Source organism: Trematomus bernacchii, unplaced genomic scaffold (assembly GCF_902827165.1).
Source record: "Trematomus bernacchii unplaced genomic scaffold, fTreBer1.1, whole genome shotgun sequence".
Classification (NCBI taxonomy): Eukaryota; Metazoa; Chordata; class Actinopteri; order Perciformes; family Nototheniidae; genus Trematomus; species Trematomus bernacchii.
The window spans coordinates 5023633-5046903 of NW_022987513.1; the positions used below are offsets into that span (position 1 = coordinate 5023633).

The 23271-nt window shown below is 42.4% G+C and overlaps 1 protein-coding gene across 1 annotated transcript; it reads right to left on the minus strand.

The window, feature by feature from the left end:
* Window positions 1–235: 235 nt before the first annotated feature.
* slc8a4a (solute carrier family 8 member 4a) lies at window positions 236–22238 on the minus strand. Its single transcript, XM_034114313.1, is given in 10 exon segments — window positions 236–1961; window positions 4005–4277; window positions 5509–5608; window positions 7812–7930; window positions 9008–9114; window positions 16471–16730; window positions 16732–16986; window positions 17664–19011; window positions 21138–21213; window positions 21533–22238. Coding segments are annotated over 8 exon segments (2817 nt in total). The 5' UTR covers window positions 18987–19011; window positions 21138–21213; window positions 21533–22238; the 3' UTR covers window positions 236–1581.
* Between the last annotated feature and the right edge of the window lie 1033 nt (window positions 22239–23271).

Consider the following 23271-nt stretch of genomic DNA (forward strand, 5'->3'; position numbering starts at 1 on the left):
GATACTTGAGCGAAAGGATTTGAATATGTTTGGCACAGAGGCTGTAGGTGTTGCATTAAATGGTTAGAAAATCCTATTTTGTACGTTATAATTGTAAATATATAGATAGCATAATTGTAAGTTTGTTCACTTTGTCAAACCACCATACAGCTGGTTTTGTAATACCTCACTTTAATAAAATAGTTAAATATGTAGTGGTATTAAGAAATGTGGAATAAGGAAACAAGGCATCTTACAGCGTTATAAATGAGCAACATTTATTTCCACTTTTTGTACATTAAACGTGCATATCAATACAACTGAAATTGGTCATATAAATACCTTTACCATAACACTGTTACAATAAATATGGCTCTACTGATCCGAGAGTAAATAAAAACAAATTTCAATATCAACCGCTGTGCGAAAAACAAAAAGACACTCAGGAAAAAAACTGTACATGTGTTTGGGCACATTTTCATCTCAGACGATGGATTTGGGGATTGTGCTAAGATTAGGGCCTAATAACTATTCCTATTCTCATCTGGAAAGTGACCCCTTTCGTGGCTGTGCTTCATTCTAAAAGTGATGTTAAAAAAAGTTCAAGAAAACAGTTGTCCTTCGCCTCTCTGTACGCAGACAGCACTTTGTCAATAAGGAAATTGTGCCATGCCTTCGCCAATTTGTGCTGGAGAGCAGAAGTGCACGCACACACACACACACACACACACACACACACACACACACACACACACACACACACACACACACACACACACAATGCTCAAATAATGTATACTTCATAGTACAATTTAAAGCGGGCACTCTGCTCCAGGTCGATGTATGTTGTAACTAAAAAGAAGGCATTTTTACCCTGGCGAGCAGTGAAAAGGTTGTGACACAGCAGTGATTCACAGTAACACATCACCACATCATGTCAAAATATTACATACAGTACTTAATAAGATTACCAAGAAGCTCTTAATCTGATAACGTGCAAAATGAAACACACCTATCCATTCACAAAACTCCCACGCACAATGTTCATCTTTTTGATGATACACAATGAGTAATTAATGTATAGATTGAGTAATAAATATCAACACACAAATGCCTCACTCCAGCCTCAGTAATATCTTTCCTTTCAAGCAAATGTCATTAAAATGTCATTCCATGCACTTTCCTTCAATTCACTTTACAACACCTTTCAAAATACTGCTTAAATCTTGTACTTTCTTAACACTACAAACTAAAATAATTGTCCACACAGAGAGAGGACACGATGGCAGAGGTTTTAAGCGACAGAAGGTTGGATGCCGTTAATGCTGAAAGCAATGATTGGATCAATATCCAATGTATTGTGTTTAAAAAAAAAAAAAAAAAAAAAGTTTAATTTCAGTGGCTAAATCTATATATAACAGCATAGCAAAGTTCCAAAGTCCAAAGATTCAAAGTCAATCAAATAGCCTATTGCGCGGTATCAATAATAACTAATGATACAAAGAGTTATAAACATCTGTGAAAATAGACAAAAAACGAGAGTAAACACGTTCAGTCGACCGTAGCAACAAGGAGAGGAGGCGCTCTGTGTTACCCTCCACCTCAGAAGCCAGGCACATGGCAGTAAGCCTCCAGGGAGGACAACAGGATGTAGATGAACCAGAAGGAGAGGAAGAGGAAGAAGGTGAGGAGCTTGGGTGTCCGTGGGCCCCCGAGCTCTCCGCCCGCCACGCTGGGACGCCGGCGGTAGACCAGCACCATCACACACACCAGCGCCATGACGGTGAACACGGTGACGGAGAAGGCCAGCGAGCCCGGGTCCACCTTGAACACCTTGCCTTTGGACTTCCAGTAAACAGCGGCGATGGTCCACGCCACCCCGATACCCAGGAACACGTTGACGGCGTTGCTGCCCGTCACGTTGCCGATGGAGGCGTCAGCGTATTGGTCCTGGATGGCAGCCGTTTTACTCGCAAATGTATCTGTAACAGAAATGTAGGTGTATAGATTAGGCATCAAAAGAAAAGGAAAAGGATTCATTCAAATGAGCTAGTAATAGAGATCAGTGTGAGCACTCTGACCAGAGACTTTAGAACCACAAATGACAGTTGGTCCTGTAAGGGATCATTTTTTATAGGTAGTAAAAATAAATGTATTTTTGATTGGTCTCTTAACTCCTATCACTTCGCGGCCCCCCAGCCCCATGGCTTCTTTTTATAATGAACTAATAATGTATTCATGCTTTAAAGAACAGTTAGAGACCATGAACAAGAATATGTTTTACGTTGCTGGGTTGTGGAAAATCTTTGTATTTGTTATTATGACACAGCTTACTGTAGTTGAATACTCGATTCTCATTTTGGACATTTAAGAGGTTGTTAATACTCGATATAACACTGCTGCAGCAAAGTAATGATTGTTGTTAAGAAGGATTAAGGTAGAGAATAAACGTTGGATGTTAGAGAAATTAACAGTAGAAGGCAGACAGGAAGTAAACACTAACAGGAACACAATATGGGCTCTGGCATTGTTTAAGGACTTGTTAGTAGAACAGAAACTGTGAACAGACTTCGACAGTTACAGAAAACATTGATCAGTGCTGCTGGTCATTTTTAAGTTGCGTTGTTGTTGTCGCAGTTCCAGCCGTTGGTAAGCCGTGCATTTAAATGTTTTATTGAAACTCCACCCAGTCTGCAGCAAGTTACAAATGTAAAAGTTCAACATATTGAGAAATGTGCTTTCTGGAGGGGAGTTAGATGAATATTGATTATAACTCTTGTATCTTGTCCAGCAGATGGTCGGCTTAGTTAAGCTGGGGATGTCATAGACAACTAACTTTTATTTTTTGCTTGCTCCTGGGAGAAAGGTGAAGTTGATCTGGTTCGTTGTTCTGTGGGTAAAGCAGCGTGCTGACAATGGAATGACACACAGGTCACAGATTACATGAGCGGGATGCAACAGGTCAGGTACTGAGCTTTAAAGGTGCTGGTATAGGTATATCCCGTTTCCTTTCTACAGAACCAGGTGAGCTGTTTTCAGTCTTGCTGCTAAGCTATATTAACTGTCTCCTGGCTGTAGCTTCATATTTATAGTTCAGACACGAGTGGTATGGATCTTCTCATTAAAGTCTGTGCCAGAGAGTTAACAAGCATATCATGTCAAACCATTCCTTTAAGTTGTTAATACATTTAGTTGCGGTCAAAAAGACAAAGACGATGTTACCCAGCTAAAAGTATTTTTTGACACATGGCCAGCTAAAAATGGCCATGTGGGCGGGAGTGGTTCAGTCTGTAGGGGATTGGACTTTGGACCGAAGGGTTGCCGGTTCACGTCCCGATCGGACCAAAAAATACGGAGTGTGGACTGGTACTGGAGAGGGGCCAGTTCACCTCCTGGGCCACTGCCGAAGTGCCCTTGAGCAAGGCACCTAACCCCCAACTGCTCACTGGCGCCGGCTAGACTGGCTGCCTCCGCTCTGACCTCTCAACTGCATGTGCATGTGTGCATATAACTGTGTGTGTATTTGTATATGTATGTGCATGTTGTAAAAAGTGTGTACTGTGTGTACTGCATGACCTGTATAAAAACGCATGTGTGTATACGACAGAGTGGAAACTGAATTTAATAAAGGTCCATCTTCTTCTTCTTCTTCTTCTTCTTAAAGCGTGTACATACAAATGGCTTCTGACTGATCTGTGGAGCATTACATGTTTTGTTTACCACAAATTACCTAAACCCCCCCCCCTTGTACAACATTTATCAGTATTTTCTTCACATTAAGCTTTGTTTTAAAGCCGGTCTCCTGCGTGCCTCTGTGTCAGTGTTTAAGACGTGGTGACATGGAAATGCAATTAGGCAGCACGGAGAGAACAAGGGAAACAGTCTTTTTCTTTGTTTACAGCTTGTTTCAGACAAGAGCTCAGGAGAGAATTATTCTGACAGCACAGGTTACACAAGTCTACAGCACGCACTAAACACAGAGGTAACCAAGGACAAGTCCCCTGTCAGAGTGGACAGACGCCCACCTGGTACAGAGGTGCCGAGGGCCACAAACACCACGGCGGTGACCGAGTCCTTGAGCCCGACGGTGCAGCCGAAGTGACAGGCCAGGTCCCCGGTCACAGCTGTCAGGACGCCGATGAGGGAAATGGACACAAAGAAACACGCCCAGCCATTCCAGTACTCAGTGGGGGGGACAAAAGCAAAGAGGACTTTCCAGAACACTGTCAGGAAGTGCATAATGTAGTCAAAGCAGGACGGCAGGCGCTCCTCCCCGCTGTCTTCCTCGTCGTCGTTACCTGGCAGACACAGATAAGATGCATGAAGGCTTGCAAAATATTTACTCCCTGCGTTTGCATGCTGCTGTTGCGGTCTTCATCCTTCAGTATAGAAAACTGAATCAGACCAGAGAATATATTCTCTAATATCCTCAAAAGATAACAATCTTCTAACCAATTTAAGTCCTGATTATCACTACCCAATATTCATTCCTTTTCAGAGTTTTAACCCTTTAAATTCCTTTCCAATGAAAGAATATGTGTATTTTTTATGCTAGGATGTTTTTTTACAGTCTCTGCTGTGTATTTTTGCAGAAACAGGAAATTGCATGTATTTAAATGATGGGGTGAGTGTGCACAAATTGCCAAATCTGAAGGGAAATTGAAACAAATAATATATCAAGTAATTATGGATGTTATGCTGTAATAACTGTCAGAACAAAATGTAATAACAAACAAGCCAAATGATAGAAAACCTTGAAATAGCTGTGACCTTACATCTCATGTCGGAAATTGATATTAAATCATGATGGAGTAAATAGTTTCAGGTTTCATGATTTAGTTAAACTTAAAATACGTGTCTTACAGTCAAATCTAGCCAAGACGATACCCAAACCCCCCCCCCCATCACATTCAAGCCATCCGACGATTGTGTGGGAGCAACTCTCTGCATTACATCTGTAAATATAGCCGCGACTCAGTTCTTGAGACATACGTATAGGTAGGCAGCATACTTTCTATTTATATATGCACTCTGCATGCAAATCTAAGTGAACCTGATATAAAAGAGCACACAGGAAGACACATCTCTGGTGTCATAGTCAGCTTTTAGCTCTGAAAGGTTCACAAAACCAAGTGAATGGCTGTTGAAAGGGCAAAATAAAAAGGGTATACATCTGCATCATTCCTTCTGAGCCATTAGTTGTCCGGGCAGAGCTGGACAGATTCGTTTTTATGGTTACCCATTCGTAAAATCAGCACATCATGCATTTTTTATGAACCGTCTGGATTTAAAGGGTGCATCATAGGCATGGAAATGCCAAAATGTAATAAAGCAGGCTTTTGTGTGGTAAGCTTTTTCATGTTAAACTGTAGCATTATAGATTCAAACAAAGAAGTATCTAAACCATAGAAAGAAACTGAAGTGAGGTTGGTGAGAAGCAGCCGGTGAGACAGATCCTGCAGACTTAATCTTCCACAGGTGCTCACAGAGGCACAAACAGATGAGACATCTCACCGCGCTGCGACTCACCTGCACTGACAGTGACAGCACTAACAAACTGCTCCCTCCAGCTGCTGCTCCCCACCACCAGAGCCAGGTTCGTCTTCTTTATCAGCTTGTCCACTGTGCTCTGCAGACGGCCACAAAGAAAGAAAGCAAAAGGACGTGATGCACAGTATCAATATAATCCTATCATTGCCTATGAGACTAGGGAGTCCAATATGATGAATTAAGGTGCAATTAACCGTGTTACTCTTCCCTCTGTGGTGCACTGTGAGTCACTAAAACAGATGCAGGGAAGCACAAAAGCCCACAATCCCTCAGGAAAAATGCACATTGCCAGCATAAAGCTGCAGAATGTAAAGCCGTTAGTATCAGCGCATAAAACTGGAGCTCTGAGAATATGTGCAGGATAATGTTCCAGCTTAAAGCGGCAAAACACCAATTCTATACATGCAGATTGTTTTAATTTTCAAAAAGATGACAACAGAAAACCTTCGGAAATGTATCTGACAGAAGCGTGTGCAAGGCTACAATAATACAGATGATGTCATAGTGATGTCATTAGGGTTATGTCAGTTTGAGTTTGGAGAGAAGACATTCGTGAAAGAAAGGCTGCAAAATGAGGGCGTGCAGTATGAAGGACGCTCTGTTGAAATTGCATACTAACATACTATATATGCTATTCTTACTATGATACTATTTAATGCCTTTTGACTGCATAGTATCGAGAAATGCCCAAATGAATACTACATTGGCAAGTAATTCTGAGTATGTGACGTGAGATTATCTGAAATTCCAGCTGCCCTGGAAATGCATTTTGGCTTTTTAAACTGGCCAATGGTGGACTACGAGGCGGGTGGCTTTATTACTTAAAGGGGCCCTATTATGCACATTTTCAGGTTCATATTTGTATTTTGTGCCTTTACTGTAAAATGTTTAAATGCTTTAATGTTCAAAAAGGTCTTTATTTTTCCTCATACTTCCTGTGCTGCAGCAGAAACCAGAGCCCGGTCTGCTCTGATTGGTTAGCTGGCATGGCTCTGGTGTGATTGGTCAGAAGAATTATAATCGAGGCTTTTCAGGCAGGGGGCGGGGGGGGGGGAAGTGTGTGGGAGAGAAACTCCTTCTGGAGGGAACTTTGGGATTTTAGCCTTTGCAGACCATTTACGTTCACAAAAACCTATGTAACAGACTACAGGAAAGGGATACCCCCAGGAGGCATAATAGGGCCACTTAAACATTGTTTTGAGTAATACGGAAATATATTTAACTGTTCGGAAGAGGAAATGATGATTTAAATGTGCGATTAATTGTTTTCATTCAATGTTAGCTTGGACCTGTAACCATCATGTGACGCAGAGAAGATGTTTTCCTTTAGTTTCCTTCAGTGTGCCGGGAATGGAAAACGTAATTGATGAATATACGTACTGGAGTGGAGTATTTAGTACGTTAGTATGAGATTTCGAACACAACCATGGACATTTAGCAGACATAAGCAAGTTGCGTTGTGGGAAATGTAGGATACATAGATTTTTTATATATCTCAGCCTCTGTTGCATCAATTTTTATGTAATGGTTCTCTTTACCCAGGCACGTACAACCCCACACTTTATGGCAGTCCATTTCAAAACCAATTTTGACCCCTTTAAATGCTGCATTACCGTTACATTTGTTTGTTTGTTTGTAGCCTTTATTTAACCAGGTTAAAAAAATCCCATTGAGATCAACAATCTCTTTTTCAAGGGAGACCTGCGGATGATACACTTTTCTCAACTTATTTGACTTTTCAAGTTGGATGAAATTATAAGTGGCAGACTCTACTTGCAGACCCATTAGTTACATGCACATCACAAATAATTCATCCCCCTATAAAAGATTAAATATGAATCCTTAAGTTATATCGATGTGTGTATATATATATGTCATATTCGAAATATTATGACATAATTGCGGTTGCTTCAAAAATAAAATCATTAATGTTTTATACCCCCAGCTCTAACAAAATAATACAAATTAGCAAAAACTGACTAAGGTCAGGATGGATTAAGCGCTCATGGTGATTGAAAGAGATTGTTTTAGATGTCATGATGTTGTGTTTGTTAATGAGCTGGCACAGTGTCTGTAAAATAGTTAAAGGATTTAAAGGTTGTGACAGCTTTTTCTAAAGTAAAAAAAAACGGCTGTAATGGGTACTCAGTATATGGTAAATCATTTAAGAAGAAACTACATATTGGCATTCATCAGCCTACAGCAGCTTGAGACAAGTACACAATCCTTAATGTGATGGCTGAGGGCCACTCTGGAGTAAATAGCTGTTTATTTTGAGTTACCTTGAATTCATAGGACTCCTCAATCACCACCTCCAGCGTGGTGTGCTCGCCCAGGATGGGGCAGCCCATCTTTGACACGTCCTCCGGTCCCGCGCCTGTCTTGTTATCATTGGTGTCTCCTGCGGCACAGTGTGAGAAAAGTGTGTCAACTATGAGCCGTCATTTCCCACACAGGGGATCTGCTACTTAATAAGACAACATATCTACTGATAAGGAAACCCATCTACAATGTGAACTGTTTGATAATGAAGTATAATTAACCATTTGCTTGTCTAATTGATTTCAGGTATACAAAAGATTTTTTCTATGTTGATTATTTCTAACAATGCTTTATTTGTAAGTATTGTATGACCTAAACAAGTTTAATTTACGTCATTGTGTTGACATGAGTTGGGTGGGTAGGGGGTAAGCTTGTTATACAATCATTAAAGGAGCACTATTATCCTCTTTTTCAGATTCATAATTGTATTTTGTGCCTCTACTGTGACATGTCTCCATGCTTTGATGTTCAAAAAGCTCTTTATTTTTCTCATACTGCCTGTGCTGCAGCACCTTTTTTCACCCTGTGTCTGAAACCAGAGCCCAGTCTGCTCTGATTGGTTAGCTGGCTGGCTCTGCTGTGATTGGTAAATCGCTTAAAGATGTCCCGCCCCTTAGCATATCACGTATTTTGCAATATTGTCAGATAATTCAACACATTAAACAAATATGATTAAGGTCGTACTTGTCCCTTTTAGCTCTAATCCTGATATAATGATTTTAAACGCTGAATAATGTTTCTGCTGCAAAAGGGGCTCTCAATAAAAGCAATAACACAATTGTGGTGTTGCCAACTAGAGTGGTGTCGTGGGATTTTGTGTTTACAGTTAGCTTCCCCCGGTTACTGTTATTTCATTGTTCATTGTATTTGTTTTTTGGCATTTAAATGCAGAAATGTAATACCTTCAACCCACGCTATTTGACAGTTCAACAATTTAAACACAAGTACTCAATCATAAAACTAAGGGACTAAAGAGATCCCACCTTAGACCTTAAGAGTTTCCCCAGAGTCATGAGGCATTTGTATTAATGCATGTCAACGGCTCCAGTAAGAGACTAAATCAAATATTAACGAGGGAGGATCCAAATTCAAATATATCTCGAGCCATAAAATAATAATGAAAATCTCTCTGCGGCTGCATGTGTCCTCAGCTCACCATGTCTCTTTCCCACATCCAGCAGGATGGGCTCCTCCAACACAATGGTGAAAGTCTTGTTCTTCTCGTACTCCTCGTCATCGATGACCTTCACATTCAGCAGCTTCCTGTAAGCAGAGGGGTCAAGGAACAAGGAAAGGATGGAGCCAACAGACAAGTGAATTGATTAGCATTATTTAGGAAATACACAACGCTGTCAACATACATTAAAGGGGACCTATCATGCAAAATGCACTTTTGTACGTCTTTTTTACATGAATATGTGTCCCCGGTGTTCCAGGGAACTCACCAAGTGTCAGAAAACACAACCCTCTCTATTTTCCTCCATACCCAAATCTCTAAAAAAGGGGCTGCAACGGATCTGATAAAAACTGATCCAGATTTGAACACTTTACTGACGTCAGGACAGTGGCGCTACGGCTATTGGGCCAACTCCACCAATCAGGAGGAGACAGCCACGGCCATTGCCGTTCGAAAGCGCTGGAGACGCTGTAGTACATATACCAGGCCTGTAGGTGGTGCTGTTCTCACAGAATCAGCCCTTGCAAAAACAGAGCAAAAAAATGTCAAATTGAGCAAAATGAGGCATGGCTAAAATGCATGATCTGTTTGGTATTTTGAAAAAAAAAAAGTATAAATATGCCTTATATAGTATGGTCCTACACTATATTATTCAAATATAGCATGATAGGTCCACTTTAACCTGCAATATATTGAATCAAAAATAGATCCCAGGCATCCAGTATTGCTACATGCTTTTATACAAAAACAAAGAGTGTAGCCAAGAGGTAAACTGCCTACACAATGAATCATGAAACAGAGATGTTAGATAAGAACACGGAAGCCTGAGATTTTTCCAACTAAAGTCCTGAAGTACGGAACACCATGTACAACACAAAATCATATTTTATTTTTCCCCTAGCACCCCACAAGAGGGCGGACGCCTTCTACACCATTAATCCCATTAGAGCACTAGAGAAATAAAGTGAGATAGCCCACACCCCTCCCACACACATCCATTTATAAGTCATTGGAAATTGAATTATTATCTTGTTCTCTATGGAAATCAAGCTCCTCCCATCTGGGAATCCATGCAGGATCACACAAACTCTTAAGACGTGTTTACAAAATACTGCTTTTTGCCCTTAAATGCGTGTGCTACCAAAAACATGTGAGTGAGGGTGTCGAACTGTGACCGACATATTCAGCCGCATGCCCCGCTTCATTCTCCCACACTGTCACAGCGAGTCTTTCTCTCCCTCTCCCTCCATCTCCCTAATGATATGTGGGTGGCTGTCTATTTCTGTCTACTCATGTACACTCAGGATTCGACAACACGGTAGAAAGAAGAGCTGTTTGCTTTGCAATAGAGAAGAAGTTTATTTGAAACACCAACGATACGTCATCAGCTGTCTAATGTCAAGGATAGTCATACCAGTGGGAGCAAAGGGAATCGCAGTATCGCCTGCAGTCCTTACCAAGGAAATAAAAGAGTTTCTTTTACACAATATGTTATTTTTAAAAGCAATATGTACAGGGACACAGCAAGTTTAAAGGCCATCGACTAAAATGTAGTGATTCACCTGCCAGGGACTGTATTCATCCTTTTGTATCTTACATCACACTTTGGGCAGATACCGTTGATCCTGCTTTAGTTTATGAAGCTGCGCAGGATATATAACTGGCAGGGAAAATAACACATTTACATTTTGCACACCTCTCACTCAAATACGATCTAGATATGAAAGCTGGGATCGGTAACAATTTCAATCGTAACCTGTGCCTGAGTTTTTGCTCTAATTTCAGAAAACAAATGTGGGTAATGATACCAAAACCAAATGTTATCGAATCAAAAGTAACTACAGAATCCCAAAAAGTAAAAGGAGGTCTAAGGTATGATTAGTTTGATGAATAAGTCTCACAGTTTCTTTTTCTTTTTAACTGGTTTAATATAATTGTGTTACACTGTTGTTGGAGCCTGGGACCTAAGATTGTCATCGTCATAACTACACTGTAGCTATGTACGTATGACTAATAAAAGCCTTGGACCTTGAAATAAAGCCAATTAAAACATTCTGGTTTAATGAAACAACCCCAAAAGAAAAACGTACTACACACCTAGTATTATGTTCATGTGTACTGCCAATAGGGTACATGTACAAAGTGAACACTGTACAGCAAACTGAATCATCAAGAAGCCATTAGAAATATGCCAGCGCTCAATGAGACTCATTGGAATTGGACAATCAAGATACTGAACTATTTAAAAAAAAGTTCTACTACCCATTAGAGCTCTAAATGTAATGGGATATACACAACATATTTCTAAAGTAAATTAAAGGAAGTCCATGTGGCATCCTTTGTAACTCTCTTGAGAACTGGCCTTGCAAGACTACCAACTAACCAATTATCTAGCTAATAGCTGATCGGCTAGTAAGCTAGTTGAAAGAATAGTTCAACATTTGGGAAATATTCATTTCTTGCTGAGAGATAAGAAGGTTCATGCTGACCATATTAAGCCAGAGCTGCTCTTGTTAGCTTAGCATATCGTAAAGGCTGCTAACGGTGAAAATAAATTGTTCCAGCATGTACTGTAACTCACTGTAAAGCCGCACCTTGCCATCTCAGCAAGTTAGAATAATTCCAAAAATATCTTTCTGTCCATTGACATTTGGTGAGGAATGAATGAGGTTCCTGTAACTACTGTAACTGTAACTCTTTCAGTTTCTGAATGGTGTAGGAATCAGGTTAACAGTTCAAATAGCACCATCAAGTGTCCTGAGCTGCGTATCTCTGCAGGTCTTACCTCTCATTACAACAGTCACAGTAGGATTCTATCTAGACAGTCAATCCCTCACTTTCTGCATGATATCACATTTCACAGTTTATCATCTCTACCCTGGGAAAGTTTCTGAGAATCCAAAGTGGATAACATACCTTGCTATCGAGTCTGTCAAACACATTATGTGAAGGACGCCACGACTGCATTCTCTGATCGATCTCTGATTCCCTTGAAATAACCATAATCTCTGCTGAGATTATAAATTCTATCAATGCTTTTTGACTTTTCATTTCCTTTCTCACATTTCTTAACAGCCTAATGTCTGTCAAAATGGTATCTGTATATTCATTTGCTGGATTATCCTGGTAAATGAAGGTTAACTATAGAGGAATAAAGTGCATTGATTTGTGATCGAGACTGCAGCAGCTGTTAGACCTTTTTTTTGGAGTTTCCCTCTCCCTCACATTGCGTTGGTTGGATAAGGGTGCTCCAGTTTCCTCCCACAACCAAAGACATATACACACATGTAAGTTATGAGGACTGGAGACTCTGAATTGCCTGTAGGTATGGGAGTAACAGATCTTATGCTTCTATGTTCACCCTAGGAGAGTATCTCTGCCTTCTGCAGTCTCCACGCTGGGATGGGCTCCAGCCCTCCTGAGAGCCTGACAAAAACTAAGCCTGTAGGGAGAATGAGTGAATGCATAAATGCATGACAGTATGCCGAATGCCCCTGACTGAACGGGGCACTGCCATTCAGTTGGAGAATCATGGATCAAACCAATGTGTCATTGTGTCAGCATGTGTCTATCTTGCTGATGTGTCCTTGGGCAAAAAACTGGTCCTCTATCAGCTCCAAAAACACTGCGTACGGTAGATGTGAACATAAGGCTGCAGCACGATGATGAAATGTGTTTTTCTCATATCCACAGCAGATACAAGAGATTGTTTTGCATGCACTGTTATAACCTAATGAGTGTGATTTATGTGTTTTTTGTATTTGTTGCTACTGTAGTGTGTGACATGCAAGCTCAGCACGCAAAGTGGAGCACTATAAGCTCCCTCTGGAGGGACATTTGGGATTGTAGCCTTTGCAGACCATTTACATGCACAAAAACCTATATAACACTACAGGAAAGGGACAACCCCAAAAAGCTCAAAAGGGCCCCTTTAAACTAAAACCAACATTTTCCGTTTGCTTAGATTTAATGTTTGCCTTTTGAAACTTTACCTTTACCGTCTGAATAGGATTGTTAAAAAGCAGGTTTTTCAACAAAAACAAACAAACAAACAAAGCACTGCAGAGGACACATTTTTAAAGAGAATATGTTCTTTTTCAATTTTTGTTCTGATGTCCCATAATGTAAGTATTGAGGCATGTCTTTTTGTTGCATTGCATTGATATTGAGGTAATCCAAAAGTAATGTAAAGTAATCAGGTTTCCTTAATGGGGCGAAGCCTGTGAGCGAGTTCAGGCAGTCAACACCAATGATACATCAACACGTGACGCTCCTCGTCCCTCTTACAACCAACCAAACACATTCTCCTAAACCTGCTGCTTTAACGTTGCTGCGGCTCGCCGGCCCCCCCCCCCCCCCCCCCCACCACCCAGCTTCCACCTGTAGGCTCGGGGGGGGGATAGTTATCTAATCATCACTCGATGTTCTCTGTAAATCTGTGGAGGCCCGAGCCTATAGACACCAAACTATATGCTGCTTCTAATAAACATATTAAAGTTGCCATTTTTTATAATGTGATACTAAGATTAGATGACATGTTTTCACAGGTAAGTCATTGTAAAAAGGAATACATTTTATTAAAAGTAACTCTAATGATATTGGAAAATGACAGCCGAACAAGATCACAGAGAAAATGTTGCAATGTAATGTTTTTGAGAGCATTCAACATGAGAGCGAATGTTTAACAAAAGGAAGCCTATCCGCGCTGCTTTAATGGAGCAATGCTTTTCTTCTTCCTTGATGAGTCCCCAGAGAAAGCACTCTGTTGGGGAAAGATTTGAACATTTCCAAATGCGTAAACATTAGCCAACCCTGACTCTGCGGCTTCCGCTTTTATCCATTTTTGTCATGAAGTTCAGCATATTATTGATCCTGACTGCATTAGGCGGGAGAAAGAAAGAACATCACGCTATTGATTCTCCTTTTGAGAAAGTGATCTCCTCACATCCCTTTCATTTGTGCTTATGTAACTGCCCCCGTTATCCACCTCAGCCTCAACTAGTGTGTAGAGCCTCACATTTTGAGGCGCTAACGCAAAAACAGACACAAGAGGAAGCTACACACAACCATCAAAGGGTCTGTGCAGATCTTCCTCTAATCCATAAACAGGGAATGTAAAACAGTACTCTATGTCAGCCTGTTTCTCTTGGCTCAGATGCTTGTGTTCGTACATCATAATCTATTTACTGCAGTGCAGAATTGAGATGGTAAATTGTTATTTATCTGCACAGTTGGATTTAAAACCGTTCCTCCTGGCTCCGAGTCAAAAGCTTAAAACCTGCCTCTTCTGCTCCTTCTGCACGCTCACACATCGACCGGGATAGCAGATGTACACAAAGACACACATCGCTGTGACACACACACACACACACACACACACACACACACGGAGCTGCCTTGAGGCCCGCTGCCGAGTGTGAGCTCTTTGCCCCGAGTGCTCCAGGGAAACATTTGTGGAAGCTTTGTTTTGAAGGATGAACTTTGTCAGACGGCTGAGCGGTAAGCACATATGCATAGAGCAGGTGCACAAAGTCACGCGCATAGATACCTCGAGATGACGTTGACTATTTTTCCGCTGCATCTTTTAACAGGACTGACAGAACGTTTCAAATTAAACAACCTCATAAAAAATTCAGTGTGACTGGAGCATCCGAGGAGCATAAAGCAGGCACAAAATGCATTACTGTCCAAAGACTTTTAGGCACTTAAAATCTGTTCAACGGGGTAAATTGGCTCCAGTACCTTCTACACCAGCTTTGATACCTTCATGTGGAAAATATAGAACAGCTTTTCTCTCTCTTACCGTCTGACAACAGGTATCTTGGATTAAAAGAGAAGCTGCTGTGATTTGACCCATCTGGACCTGCAAGTGTGACTCAAGATCTTAGTCAAACCGTATTTACTTTGATCTACAGAACCCCTGAATTCCCCTTTAAGGCCTTGTTTGCTATTCAAAGGAGCACAGGAGTAGCTCAGCACAGCTTTGGCATTTCCCGTTGCTTTTGTGTTCTCTTTTCATCGGCTTTCTCGTCATGGAAAGTGATCCAGCTCTCCGCTGTCCTTCCTCTCCTGCTTCACAGTGACTGCTGAGAGAGGCATGACTCCAGATACATATGAAGTGCGCCAGATTGCTTGTGTCACTGTCGGCTCGCTACAGACAGACGAACAGAGTCTTGGCTCAGTAGGTGAAGGATTTCAGCTAATGCTCCGTTTTGAATGCAGCCTCTCATTTCACGACGGTATACTCAACTATCTCATTAACTGCAGCTTCTGTAGCCGCCCGCGCTCTGTTGAGAACTTGTTGGACTCCTTGAACCCCTCTTCACACTCTTTAATTGCTCCGGATGCTCAAGAAGCTCTTTTGAGGTTCCCCCTCTGGAGCGACATTCTGTTTGATGTGGGTTTAGAGTGGATTGCGGCGCACAGACATGCGCTCTTAAAGATGCACACAGACAAGCGCACCTCAAGCAAGCAAACATGCAGAATAATGTGCAAACAGAGGAATATATTAAAATCACACCTGCACTGCGAGGGACAAAAGAGAAATAGGGAGATCTGCAGTCTCTTTGACACGCTGTGTTCACCTGCCTTTCCTCCCACTCAGCCGACCTACACAACACGCCTACACACGGGCCCTGAAATCCTCCTCACACAAACGGATTCATCTGACACATTTCCATTCCTTTGTTTAGTGCTCTGTGTTCTGAATCATGTCGACGTGATGAGCTCGGTACGGTTAAGAGCGGTTTCTTTTTTGGGGATCAAATCAAAAATAACTGCCGTGGATAATTGCGAGGCTATGCACATCGCATCGTAAAACACAAACACCACAAGTGCTCTCGTTCATTCAACCAAACCTTCCGTGCAATGTTCGAGGGAAAGCTGGAAAAACCTCAGACTTTCTGTAGCCTTCCTTATCTGCCTCTCTGCTGCTGCATCCATGAATGCTTTTGTTGAAACTATCACACAGGTTTCACTGAATGCACCTGTTTCCGTATCTGCTCAACCCTTCATCCTTTCCCCCGCTGCTGTTCAGTCAACTGCCTGATTTTCTTTCCCCCCTTCTCTGTCGCTGACATACACTTCCTTTTGTTTTCTGCAGTGGAGTGTGTAACATCTAGCCAAATCCCACAGGGCTGCGTGTTAACTCAATCATAGAAAGCTGTTCCCTCACTCCTTCCTTTACATCAGCCACATTGTTTCGGTTATCTGCCGCACAATTATATCCTCTTATCCTCCCACATCATTCCTCTGGAAGATCTAAAGTTCTCCGAGCCAACGTATCAATGACGCATATGAATAGCCACTTTAATGCTTCACCAGAATAGATCATTTACAGTAATCCAGCAGAACTCTTTAAAGCGCCAACGTGTGGGCTGTGATGTTTGATGAAGTGATTAGAAGCAAAAACTAGACATCACATAACAGAAGGAAAAACTCACATGGTCTCATCGTTCTGAAACTCCAGCTTGCCGGACACGTCCTCGTAGTCTTCGCCGGCCTTGGCGGTGCCCTCGACGGTGTGGTAGGGCACCGCCACCTTCCCCCTGGCCCCGGACGTCCGGTGGACCTTCACCTGCATGTTACCCACGCTCTCGCTGATCCTCATGGACATATTCTCAAAGGTGAAGATGCCGGCGTGGTCGTCATCGTAAATGGTGACCGTGGCGGTGCTGGCGGTGCCCAGGGCGGCCTTGGGGGGGGGCGTTGGAGATCCCTCCCGCGCTGTTGCTGGAGGTGATGGAGTTTGGCTCCAGGACAGAGACCTCAGCCCGGTGCACGATACGTGGGTTGCTCAGGCGCACGTAGAAATGCTCATCTTCTTCAAAGATATCATCATCAATGACACCGACGGTGAACTCTTTGGTGGTCTCGCCAGGCTTGAAGACCAGAGTGCCCTCGGCAAACTCGTAGTCTGAGCCGGCGTTGGCGGTCGCATCCTCCGTACGGTAGTCCACCTGAGCAAAGGAAGAAGCTTCATTAAATATGTAGGGCCTGGAGTTTTAATAAATATCTGAATGATTCATCTGTGTTATCCCTCAAGCAATCCATTACATTTGAAGTCCTCCACATACAGTTTTTCATGCACTGGTCAATTTTGAGATTTGGGGCTTTTTTTAGCTTCCATTACATGTTGCTTTCAGACTTCCAAAACATCCAAACTCAGTTAGGTGCTTATTTCCCTTTGTCTATGTGTCTGTAGATGTAATCCTAAATGTACCTAATGTTACTTCACGAAACCCTTAATAATAAAAAAAGATTGCTTTCAAGGTTCTTGCAAAATGGAATTTTACAAAACATTTATCAAAATCATTTATTTGTGAGTCAGACATCTCCACTTCAGTAACACTTACGCACACCAAGCTATCCACTCTCATTCCTATTTTTAGTCCCAAGGTTTTAAAACATTGGTTTAAAAACACAAAATGTTTATTTATTTAGTGATAAAAGGAGATCCAAAATGATTTTGTAAATACTACCTCATTTGCACATATTCAAACCTGTTATTTAAAAAAGAATTGTTTTAATGCAAATAATGAACTCGCAAAGTTTAAAGTATTTTTCTTTACCTGATTCACATGAAGTATTTCCCTCAAATTGACCATTTGCTATATTTATCATAATTTCTTTTTACCTTCACAGTGCAGCCACTCTCTCCTCCGTGCCGAGTGACTGACAGCTTCAGAGAGCCGCAGTTCTCGAAGCACTGGTAGTGATCGGAGTCAAACTGCAGGTAGATGGTGTTGGGGTCTTCCTCCTGCCCACTGGCCTCATGACAGCTCACCACCTTCCTGGCCTGGTCGGCGGCGTGCTTCTTCAAGATGTTCCCCGCTCCGATCATCATGCGCGTGGCTTGGATGCGATAGAAGGCCCGGCTCTTATGTTGTTGCACCAGCACTTGGTAGTTGGCCATCTCGATCAGCTGCTCCATGTCTTTCTCCGGGTGCCTTTGTTTTAAATCTTTCAGATTGCGAGCCATGTCCCGTCGGGCCTCTTCTTCCTGATCCTGCTCCGCGCTCCCTCCACCTTCCTCCACGCCCTCCAGCATCCCATCCAGCGCCTCTTTGGGGTGAGTGTGGGAGTTCCCACCCTGGCCGTCCATCTCCAAGTCCATTTTAGTAAACATGGCGTCTCCTTCCGACTCAATGATAATGCCTCGGGTCTTATCAGCGCGATAACGCTTATGGACGTACTTGTAGAAGAGAAGGCGGCGGTCTGCGATCCAGGCTTGGAGCACACAGATGGGGAAGAAGAGGAAGGTAAGGACAGCCTCCCACACCTCCACCTCTCCCGGGGAGACCACAGACAGGATGATATACAGCCAGATGTAGGCGAACACGCTCCAGGAAGCAGTGACGAAAAACACCCGCAGGTGCTTTACCTTCCGGACTTCATTTTCGGGCACCACGTGCACACAGATAGCGATGATAATGAACATGTTGAACGCAGCGCTGCCCACAATGGTGCTGGGCCCCAGAGATCCAGCCTCGAAGTTATGGCCGACCACTTCAATGAGGGACAGAAGGATCTCTGGTGCAGATGAGCCCAGCGCCATCAGAGTCAGGTTGGATACTGTCTCGTTCCAGATGCGTACAGTGGTCGTGGTCGTCTCACCGTTGGGCTTCTTGATGGTGATCTCCTTCTCCTGGGAGGTTATGACCTCGATGGAAGACATGAAGCGGTCTGCGATGATGGACATGCCCAGGAACATGTATATGAGGGCTGCAAAGTAAACTATGGCGCGTGCCACCTTGTCCCCCACCGCGGGGTTTGTGGGGTTCCACATGGGCAGCACCACGCCATCTGTGCAGTTTTCAGTGCTGGAGCAGTTGCCTGCTGCGACGTCAGTATCTTCAAGGCTGGCGCTGCCCTGGGAGACACGAGTGACTCCTGGGAGCAGAACCAGCAGCAAGGACATGAACATGCATGGTGCGAGGATACGCTTGTTCAGAAACATGGCAGCGTGATGATGCTTGGACTCTCTGAAAGATAGAAGAACAAGAATTGTGCGATGAGGTAATCACCTTCATTGGGTGGCTCATCATCAGGGTTCAGAAGTAACCTTGACAAGCAAAGGTCACAGAAGTGCTCACAGTCATACTTGTTTGTATGCAAACGTGGGATCCAGCATTTTCGTTGGTCCGAGTTTGGAAAGCCAGAAATATTGGCAACTACAAATCATTGAGTCATTGGTATTGAACTGCCCTGTCCAACTCCCACACATGTAATGGTCATTCTGTGCTAAGCAGCATTCGAAATATGCCCCTCTGCATCTGTAGTACTGAGAGATAAAGTGACTCAGTCCACTTTGTATTGTCGAGGTAGAGGGGAGTCCAAAAATAATCCTCGCTGAAAGTAAAAAACGAAAAGCGATGTTGTTTTGAGGCAGCCGAGATAAAGATATCAAATGATTTAAAGGAGGTGAAGCATGCCCCTCAACTCTGGCGTGTTATATATTGTCTAATGCTAAACACCCTTTTTTGCATTTTACTTAAACGATTTACACTGTCAGGGGACAATTTAAGATCAGTTCAGAGTGGCTTTCTTGGCAGCAGCGTGGCAATCACTAGCAGAGAGTACAGCATCAATACCGTCCAGAGGATTAGCATCTGCATCAATGTGAACAGAGAGAAAAAAACAGCGAAGGAATGTCATCTAATGCTTCCTAATTAAAATATCAAGACCACCTCCATCTCAAAAATAGGTTGCCATCCTACAGTAGAAGAGGTTTGACAATGCTTCATGTACGCCACCTGCTCTCATTGACATGCAGCTGAGAAAAGCTGCAATCTCCACTCTGACCTGCATAACAGGGGTGCACGTTTTCCATCAAGGATACATTTCAGGGTGAAGCCACGCAGCACAGATGTAGACAACGAGTTGTCCATTTTGTTGTTACCTTGTTAATAAACGACAAACATATTGTGTTTGTGCAGCAACAGCTTTGTGCAACACATGTCTGCTGTTGAAACGGAGTGAGACATCAGCAGGATCAGCACCATGGACAGCGAAACACATCGGCACAGGCAACATGTGACCCTCGGCCCCGATGATACATCCTTATTCAACAAAAATCAATAAATAAATGAGAAGAATAGTACACAGCGTCGTCTTGAGATATCATTGATTCCTTCCTATCATTTAATATAATCCTGCATTCGTCTGGCAGACAACCTTGCACAAATTTTGAGTGGGTGACGTTTCTATGGTAAAAGCAAGCTCTCCAACTGGTGGGAAGGAAGGAATAACATTTTTTTTATCCACAGTACGATAGAGACAAATGTGTCTACATTTTGAATGTGGTCTAGTGGTGCCATACACAGTTCAGTGGCATACATTCCTCTCTGAATCACCAGGTCCCAACCAGCTAACAATGTAAAGACATGTAGAGATACTCTGTCCCTGAAGAATGCAGGATGTATGCATCATCGCCACCAAGCTGGATGTATTTCACCTTGCTAACCCTAACCCCTTTTGGACTTCAATTATCTGCATCGCTGATATTAAACAACATTTTCCTTTGTAACAACATCAGTTTAACAGTTATACCACTGACACACCCAGCAAGATGCCACTTTTCCAATTCATTAAGTGACTCCTTCAACCTTTAATAATGAAAAAAATCACCCAAATGTATACAAAAAAGTGCCTCCCCATTTAAATGGAGTCCTCAAACGTGTTCCTGTTTGGTGAGAAGAGGTCTCAGGTTGGCAAGTAAACACTTGTTCTTAATAATGAGTTACACTTTGATGCTGCCACTCGTTTTGTGAGACTTTTTTTCCCTCTTCAAATGGTGGCAGTTTCAATTTGTAATGAGACTCCTCATAAATGTCATTGCTTTTGTCTTGGGAATGAAAAGTCATAAACAGAAACAAGCAGAAGGAAAATAAAGAGTAAACAATGCGTGAACAGACAAATCGAACTGTTAGCAGACAATATGAGACCTGGTGTTGAACACACACCGTATCTAAACTAAAAAGGACATACGCCATGTACTAGGTGTTTAGGGCCCAGCATAAAAGAGAAAAAGACAAGATGCTCATGCAGGAGTATACTTTAGGTTTTTATGGGTCCTATTTTTTATATTGCAAGAAATTGAATTACTCACCGAGGTGCAGTTTTCTGTGAGTCAGCTCAGAGTGGAAGTTATGGCCTCAGGAAAGGAACTTATCTTTCATATCGCTCTGTGGGAAGACAGGTTATCTTTAATGAACAAATTGTGCAGAGAGTTTCATAATCACCATGAAAACTATAGCCGGAGAGGATTCCACGTTAGAGAGTTTGAAGAAAACGAGAAGAGATTACACAGTCGATTCAGCAACTGGAGCTGAAATACAAAAAAAGACATCACTGTTGCAGACAATTGAAAATCTTAAATTGCACATGGGTTCTAAAACAACTATATTATTGGAGATTACAGAAAATAATTCCGTCAGTACGCTGTGGACAAGGGACAAATAGACTAGTCCATTTGGTGCGCACAGCAGTCCCATGGATACTCACCGAAAGCCCCGAATCTCAGCTGGACCCTGGTCTCAGCGAGGCTGCTCTGCACCAGTTCAAGAGAAGAAGACACCCAGTGTGCCATCCACGCAGCAGGCTGGTGTAATGGTGTTGGCTTGTTGCGCTGGTGTCTTGGAAATGACGCGTGTATCTTTCCACGGTGCTTCTTCGCTATTTATTTCCCTGACAGGTAGCCTACCTCAGCAAACTTAACACTGTTGGATTAGTTATTAAATTCCCCTCGCTTCAACGCGGCGACACCGTCCACAAAGCTAAGTAATTCTTTCAGAAAACACAATTGCGTTCTCAGCTTTTTCCTCTCCAGGCTACGTGCGAATGTTGATGCGTAAAATAATAAATGAAATGACTGTCTGTCTTGATCCGTCCCGCTTCTTCTATCAGTCAGAAATTCTTCTAAACTATCAATTTGTTTAAAAAAGGCTTTTAAGGTGTGTTTTTTCTCCGTAAAATAAACTGACTGGAAAAATTCCCTTGCTTTTCTGTCTGAGCGTGAGAGTAGGCGTGAATGAATGGTGACGGATTGAGAGGACGCAAAACCACACAAACGGATCAGGACAAGATGGATATCAAGCAGAAGGATGGTGGCAGACAGGAGAGGAGAGGAGTGTGGTGTTATGCAGATGGAAGTATTGTCTTACTCTTACGGAGGGCAGCATTGGCACAAGAAACGATGAGCAAGAAGGCAAAGCTGTAACACTGCAGAAACAGGGGAGGAGACGTTCAGGAACAGCGCTACACGCACGGCTGGTCCTCCTGACTGCGCATCAGGAGTCCAGGACGAATGGCCATTTCACTCCTAAACCCTCATTATATGCTCATTACCGTTATCAGACAGCCATCATCACAGATAGATCTGCTGAGGGTCTTAGTCTGATATTCCTGTTCAAGGCTCAGTACATCCCAGATGTTGCTGCTGTCTGATATGGGTTTCTGTTGTAGTCTGGAGTTAATACACAAACACGTAGTGGGCAATTAAACTATTCACTTATTATTGTGTCCTTAACCCTGAATTCATGATGGAATCTTACTGTATAAGTTAGGGTAAGGAAAAAACAAACCAAACTTGAGTTGGAAGAAAAAACTGAGAGAGATTAAAGAGGCTAAAAGTCGATAGTGAGACAACCTAGCCACACTGATCATTACCAGTAATGGGGTTAACTAAGGTTTGAAGTTGGCCTATGAGTTGCTATAGAAAAAGCCACCAATTGTATACATAAAAGTCACTGTACTGGTCATATTGTGACTACTTCTCAGAGCGAAACCTTTAAAAAAAGTTATTACAAGGCTTAGTTTAATACTCGATTCTGATTGGTCAATCTGGACATTTCGGAGGTTGTTAATTCTCACTAACAGACCCGCTGCTAAGGAGAACAGACCGTTGCTAAGGAGGAGCAAGGGACTGAGTGCAGTCATATCAATCCGCAGAAAGAAGTCCGGTCGATTTAATGTAATCTGTGGACAACAAACGTTCATTTTTTCAGTGAATATGCACGTTTGTGTTTGTGGAGAGCACGAAAACGTTGGATTGATGATGGCTAAACTGTCCCAAGAAAAGAAAAAGATAAAACAGTGCGTGAGAAGGAAAGAGGTTAAAAGAGAAGAAGACAAGGAAGTAAACACTAACAGGGACACGGTATGGGCTCTGGCAGTGTTTAAAGTTAACTGAAAAGAAAATGTGAACAGACTTGTCCATTAACAGCAGTTCTGCCGTCATGTTA